The 6,680-nt window shown below is 33.9% G+C and overlaps 1 protein-coding gene across 2 annotated transcripts; it reads right to left on the reverse strand.

Annotated features, from left to right (window-relative positions):
- Positions 1 to 80: 80 nt before the first annotated feature.
- LOC108746655 (hybrid signal transduction histidine kinase L-like) lies at positions 81 to 3,476 on the reverse strand. 2 transcript variants are annotated; one of them, XM_018483557.1, is made up of 7 exons: positions 3,353 to 3,476; positions 2,878 to 3,113; positions 1,868 to 2,705; positions 1,636 to 1,719; positions 1,361 to 1,560; positions 856 to 1,284; positions 81 to 502 (listed from the first exon to the last, which is right to left on the reverse strand). In XM_018483557.1, exons 2-7 carry the CDS (start codon positions 3,110 to 3,112, stop codon positions 300 to 302), a joined length of 1,989 nt encoding a protein of 662 aa, XP_018339059.1. In that variant the 5' UTR covers position 3,113; positions 3,353 to 3,476; the 3' UTR covers positions 81 to 299. The 2 variants fall into 2 exon arrangements, with proteins under 2 accessions (XP_018339059.1, XP_018339058.1); XM_018483556.1 differs by having other exon boundaries at positions 2,878 to 3,132.
- Between the last annotated feature and the right edge of the window lie 3,204 nt (positions 3,477 to 6,680).

The raw sequence follows: 6,680 nt of genomic DNA on the forward strand, positions 1-6,680 counted from the left end.
ATTATCAACGATATAATATACCATACATATAGGCAGTAACATTAATTACGTGAATTATATAATTATATAATATTGTGTTGTGCAATTTAGAATCATAATAAATTTCTTATATTGAATTTCATTTTACACGGTTAATATACACAATGTACTAAAATATTTATTATGTTTGCAATGCTACTTTTATGTCTTCTTTTTGCCGACTGCATTTTCGCGAATGTATGTTTAGTACGGAATAAAATCGGAAAAATATAAAGAATTCGAAAATTTATAAGATCATATAATAGAATTTAATGTGACAGTTAAAATCTACCAATATTAGAAAAAGCAGCAAATAACGGTGCTCCAGATGTTGTTGCAGGTGATGGTGGCTGATCGCCGATATTTTTCAATAGATTACCTTGCAAGAGACTGTCAAGAGCTTTCTGAACTGTCGGATCATTTAGAAGAGGCGAAGGTGAAACTCCTGTAGAAGTTGTTGTCGATGATGTGATCGTGTTTGATGCTATTAATATAATACAATAAACATTTATAAATTTTACGCATACTATAAAGTACTATATACATATGTAGATAAATTTTCTGAAGTTTACTTTTGACATACTAAACAAAAAAATCTACATTTGATCTTAACATTTAATTGCAAATAAGATTTTTTGTCCTACAAAAATTTCTACTTGTTAAGTATTGCCATGACTTTTTAGTATCAAAATTTCAATTTGCAAACATTTACAAAAATTTCAAATTTAAGATGTGAGTGCGTAGATATTATTATAATATTAAAATTTATGGTAAAGAGCATGTAATTTATCTTTAAATCGTTCTTGTCAACGTAATTTTATGATTTGTAATTTTTACCTGTCCCCCAATTAGCTGATGGTACCGAGGCTGGTGCTGAAGTTGGTGGTGGTACTGGACTGGGTTCCATTGTTGTTGATGCAGTTTTACTGTTATTTAAAATATTTAATATTCTCGTTTGTAATTCGGCCTGTTTCGGATCATTGACTGGCGCGAGCGATGTTTTTACTGGTAAATCTTTTGCATCACCTAATTCAACTTGTACTTGTTCCTCGCGTTTCATGTCAAGATATTTTATGACGCGATCGTATTGCAAAACTGTAAGCTGATGATTGTCAGCCAACATGTTAAGAAGAACTTGAATAGCATCTGGATGACGTTCGCTTGCAAGAGGTGTATTCAAAGGAACCGAACGACCACCAGATTTATAATTCGCGAAATCTCGTGAAATCAAGTTTATAGCATCTTCAACAGGCATATTTCTGTGTTCTACAACATAATAATATAATGTCAATTAATGTCATATTTGCAAGTATACACAATGAATTTTTTATATTAACTCTACCTTGTGGCAAACCATGTAAAATATTCAATGTTAATGAATGATGCTCATGATTGATAGGTGTAACAACTACAGCATACAGGCAGCCACGACTCGCTATATTTCCCAAAACACGACCTAAAGGAACATCTTCATTTGGAAACAGCAAATCTACCATTAAACCAATTTGCTTCAAACGTAATTCGATATCTTCTGCATATTTCCTGTATATTTAATAAGCAAAATATTATGTGTTACTCAAATAAAGTAAAACAAACCGTAATCTTGTAAAATCTTACGTTAACGCTTTATTAACGACAATAATTTCACAGTCATTCTTCTCAGCTGCAATGGCAAGATAATCAGATGATCCACTAGTGTTCCTGTAATATAAACAGATATTTTATTATTGTATCTATACAAATTAATAAATTGACAATAATTGTATCTCGGAAATTTTATTAGAATTGTCATTATTTGTACATTATCTAAAATGATATGTATTATTTATTTTTACAAGAATGATTTTACCCAAAATTAGCATTTGTCTCCCTAGGTCCAGGAGCTTTGAAATCATCATAACGATTTCCACCATCATTAAATGAATCTCTAGAAAAATTATTGTTACGTAGTCTATCTCCTTGTTTAAGATCCCAGTCTCTATTTGTTTTATCTTCCATCCGATTATTTCTATTAATTGGACTTCGATCTCTGAAATTATTTATGTTTGGATTATTTGGAATGTTCTGATTATTTTTATTTCTGTTTTTTCCTCCTCTTGACCCACGAGGTCTATGAATACCGCCAAGGGCTATTCCTGTACCACTGGTATTTTGGTTTTGGTTATTGCCTGGGTTAGTTTGATTTCGATTTGGAATTCCACCAGGCCTATTCTGATTTCCCATTTGGTTATTATTTCCAAATTGATTGTTAGTGCTTCTATTTTGATTGCCATGACCAAGTTGATCATTTCCACGATTTGGATTGTTCGTATTAAATTGAATATTTCCACGATTTTGCATGGGATTATTAAAATGATCATTTCCACTGTTATTATTATTATTATTATGCTTCCCATTAAATTGATCATTATTCTTACTTCCAGCCTGATTTCCATCATCAAAGTGATTATTTCCACCACTCCTAGATGGAGCGTTCAAATCTTTTTGGTTGTTACCAAAGGTATTGTCATTCCCAAAGCTCTGATTCATCCCACTAGCATAATTTGGTTTATTTATACCAAATGATTCGTTTGGATTATTGAATTGATTCATGGAATTAAATTGGTTATTTAATCCACCCATTTGTTTTGTATTTGCATTTCCTGTATTACCACTAGATTGATTATCTTTCTTTGCTGGTCTAACATCTATAAATTAGAATTATAGAAAAAAACAATAAGTTTGAATTATTTCTCTACATATATTCTATATATTTTTCAAGATAAAACAATTTAATAAAATAATCTTAATTAAATAAAATAATAGATGACATAAGGAAAGGAAAAAGAAAGCATATCTAGTTGCATCTGTATAATATACCTATACGTCTGCCTTTAAACATTGCACCATTCTCCTTTTGAATAGCATTTTGTGCAGACTGCTCTTCTTCAAATTGTACAAATCCAAAACCTCTGTTTATTACTGATGCTATAATAGTGCCATATTTGGCGAAATGATCCTCCAATTCCAGCTTCGTAATATCGTCAGTTTGTAAATGGCCTATAAATATACGGCTAGATGCGGTAGCAGGATCTTTTAAAAGCCTGGCACTCATCCTGATTTCATCAAAAGATCCTTATAGAGAATCAACAGAATACCAAAAAAATCAAAACAGATACAATATGTAAAATAACAACTTATTGATCATTGTGTAACATCAGATATTATTTAATATCACGTCAAAACATGTTAAACTATGTAAAATTTGACACCAAACTGATTTCTACATGAGTTCCAAAGCATTTATTGAATTGATATAAGTCAATGTGACGAGAAATTATATATCATCACTTACTTTATATAGCTTTTTCACGAAACTTAATCACCATAAGAATTTTCGTCAACCGCTATTTGTATGTTTTGGAAAATATTGTTGCGAGTCGCGATTAACAACCACTTCACAACAGAGACATCTTGCCAAAACGAATCAATGGTACCAACTTTTAGCTATAAATCGACAACAAGAGAAATTTAGGGAGATTCTTCATGGTGCATTTTCATGAGCCGCTCAGGGTGCGATTACATGTAGCGCGGTAAGCAGTACGGACTAGTGACAAATAAATTTTAATATAAATTTTTTTAAATATATTAACTTATTTCTATTCACATTTCATCAACACTCTTACTTTTCAAATTTTTGATTCAATTTATTTAATAATTGCATTTAAATCAATTAATTCTATTAAAAAGTGCTTAGCAATGTGAATTTTTCACTGGTCCGTGCCGCTTATCGCACTACATGTAAGGCCGAAATCAAACTATGCATTGAAGATTGAGATTAAAGATTAAAGATTAAAATTTCACCAATGAGGACAAAGAAATTTTGGCTTCTTTTGTTCTTTTGTTTTTTCGTCAAACTTTAATTTTTCAATCTTCAATCTCATTCTTCAATACGTAGTTTGATTCCGGCCTAACAGATGCTGGATTCATATTGAATTCGACATGCGTCGTACGACGTTCTGCAACTAATCAGACAGCAGAATTTTATTTTGTATCAATGATATGAAGCAAAATCCTGTTTTCCGATTGCAGAGCGTCGTACAATGTACGTCGGATCCAATGTGAATCTAGCAAGAGGAGAAAAGAAGCAGACAGAACGGTTTGCGCGGTTCCTATAGTTAGGTTCACCTAGTTAGTTTTTGTATTGCGTACCACGTACATCAAAGATTCATGTCCAACCCTTTGGGTCAGTTTCACTAACGCCGATCAAATATAATTAACTGTCAACTACAATTGATCGATTCTACTAAACAAACGCGATTGATCAGTCAACGGTCGATTAAGCTAACTGATATTGATGAAACTGACCTTATGACTATAAGTTGCGTTCAGCAGAGAAAACTAATCAGCTAGCGCTTAGTGATTCTTTAATATAATTAATTCTTACACTTATAGATCCAGTGAAGAACTAAAGACAATAACCAATTATTTTAAAAAATCACTAAAGCCGGTGGCACAAGATGCTTATTTTTCTGTTGGATTGCTAGCTGAATTAGAATCTTGCCACCATATTGGCTACGAGTGCCAGCATCACAGCCAATACGGTGGCAAGATTCTAATCCAGCAAGAAAACAAGCATCGTGTGCCGCAGGCTTAAGCGCTAACTGAGAGATGCGTTCCGAAATTCACTGCCAGTACTAAAAATCTATAGCGCACGTAACGTATACTGTACAGTTGCAACATTGGCAGTGAATGAAGAAGCACGACCATTCATTGAGAGCTTAATGAGCCTTTTACCTGTTTGGTTCACATTTTTATATCTAATGGAATATGCCAATCAAATGCAAGAGTTCATTGAGCGCTCAGTGAGTAATCGTGCTTCTGGATCTATCTAATATCGGAACGCATCTTGTGTTGTGTTCCGATAGTTGTGTTGAAAATATTCTTTATAATTACAAGGTTAGTAGCACTATAACTAACATAACTGTGTTCCATAAGAGATTAGCTGATAATGCTTTCCAATTGCTTAACACATCTTAACACAAACGTACACAGGAATGCACAAAGTGTATCATTGTGCACGATTCAATTGGAACAGAATATGTACGCTGTGTATGATTGAGATCCGTTTCGGATAGAGTTAGATTAAATGTAGCTTTTTCCGCCTGTATTAAATAAAAAAAAGTAAAAGTATTGGCCACTCAACGTTTTTAAATCTCATTTATAGCCGCCACAATTAGTAACATGTAATTATCATTAGAAAACACAAGCTTACAGTCCTCAACTGAGTATAGATGTGTAGCGTTGTGTTGACGATAACGGACAATTGGAACACAACTTGTGTTGCCGCGTGCACGAAAGTATCTAGGGATATTTCGTGCAATTAGCAATGGCATATGTATATGTATATATGTACAGGGTGGGGCAAAAGTCCCGCTACCATTTTGATTGCCTATAACTTTGTTCAAAGAAAAGATAAGTCAGTTTGGTTTTCATACAATGTTTATTTGATCTTTACATTTTTTTTGCGTTATGATTAGAAAAGAATATCGGCTAAATGGTGACCGCGATTCGCTATGCAACTTTCGGCTCTTTTTAAGACATTTTTCATGACATCGTGCAACATCTCAGGCTGAATTTCTTCAATTGCGTGACAAATATTGTCTTTAAGATGTTGAATCGTTTGGGGCTTATTCACATAAACTTTTGATTTTAAAAAACCCCATAAGAAAAAGTCTGGTGCTGTTAAATCCGAAGATCTGGCTGGCCATGCTAAATCGCCATTTCGCGAAATTAGTCTTCGTGGAAAAACGTCATTCAATAATTGAATTGTTGAACGGGCTGTGTGTGCTGTGGCCCCATCTTGTTGAAACCACATGTCCTGTAGTCCTTGCTCTTCCATTTCAGGCACAAGAAAATGTCGAATCATGTCTTGGTATCGTTCAGCAGTAACAGTAACTGCAACACCTTGGTCATTTTCAAAAAAATAGGGACCGATTATGTTTCCAGCATGAATACCACACCATACAGTTGTTTTTAGTGGATGCAATGATGTTTCATGAATTAATTGAGGATTCTGTGTTCCTCAAAACCGACTGTTCTGTTTATTGACATGGCCACTAAGAAGAAAATGGGCTTCATCGCTCATTATCAATTTAGACGAAAAATCTTCAATTTCACCAGACAGCCTTAGGATTGCATTACTGTACTCAACTCGTTGATCATGATCTCTCGGTAGTAATGTTTGGACTAATTGAATTTTATACGGGAACATTTTCAAATCAGTTTTCAAAATTCGCCTTAAACTGCGTGCAGAAATGTGTAACTGGGAACCACGTCGCCGAATTGATGTTTCTGGAGACTCTTCAACACTATCGCGCACCACAGCCACATTTTCAGCGTTTCGAGACGTCCGTTGTCTTCCAGAACGAGGTCTGTCTGCTGTCGTACCGTACTGTCGAAAATTCGCATGTAAACGATAAATTGTGGTTTTGTGAGGCACTGGACGATTACGATATTTCTGACGCAATTTCCGCTGAGTGGCAATAATGGAACGATTATTTTCAATAAATATTGTCACTATTTCTGCTCGTTCTTGTGGCGTATATTTATCCATTATAAAATTTGGACGTCTACACAACACAACGGTTAAAGCTAAACTGAGCTATACGTCACATAACCAA

The sequence above is a fragment of the Trachymyrmex septentrionalis genome, unplaced genomic scaffold, assembly GCF_001594115.1.
Source record: "Trachymyrmex septentrionalis isolate Tsep2-gDNA-1 unplaced genomic scaffold, Tsep1.0 scaffold185, whole genome shotgun sequence".
Lineage (NCBI taxonomy): Eukaryota > Metazoa > Arthropoda > Insecta > Hymenoptera > Formicidae > Trachymyrmex > Trachymyrmex septentrionalis.

Excerpts from the sequence above, each read along its gene's own strand:
- LOC108746655 (XM_018483557.1), bottom strand. The coding sequence starts at position 3,112 with ATGAGTGCCAGGCTTTTAAAAGATCCTGCTACCGCATCTAGCCGTATA. Across the intron at positions 1,561-1,635 it reads GTCGTTAATAAAGCGTTAAC|GAAATATGCAGAAGATATCG; the intron begins GTAAGATTTTAC and ends TTAAATATACAG. Across the intron at positions 1,285-1,360 it reads TTTACATGGTTTGCCACAAG|AACACAGAAATATGCCTGTT; the intron begins GTAGAGTTAATA and ends ATTATGTTGTAG.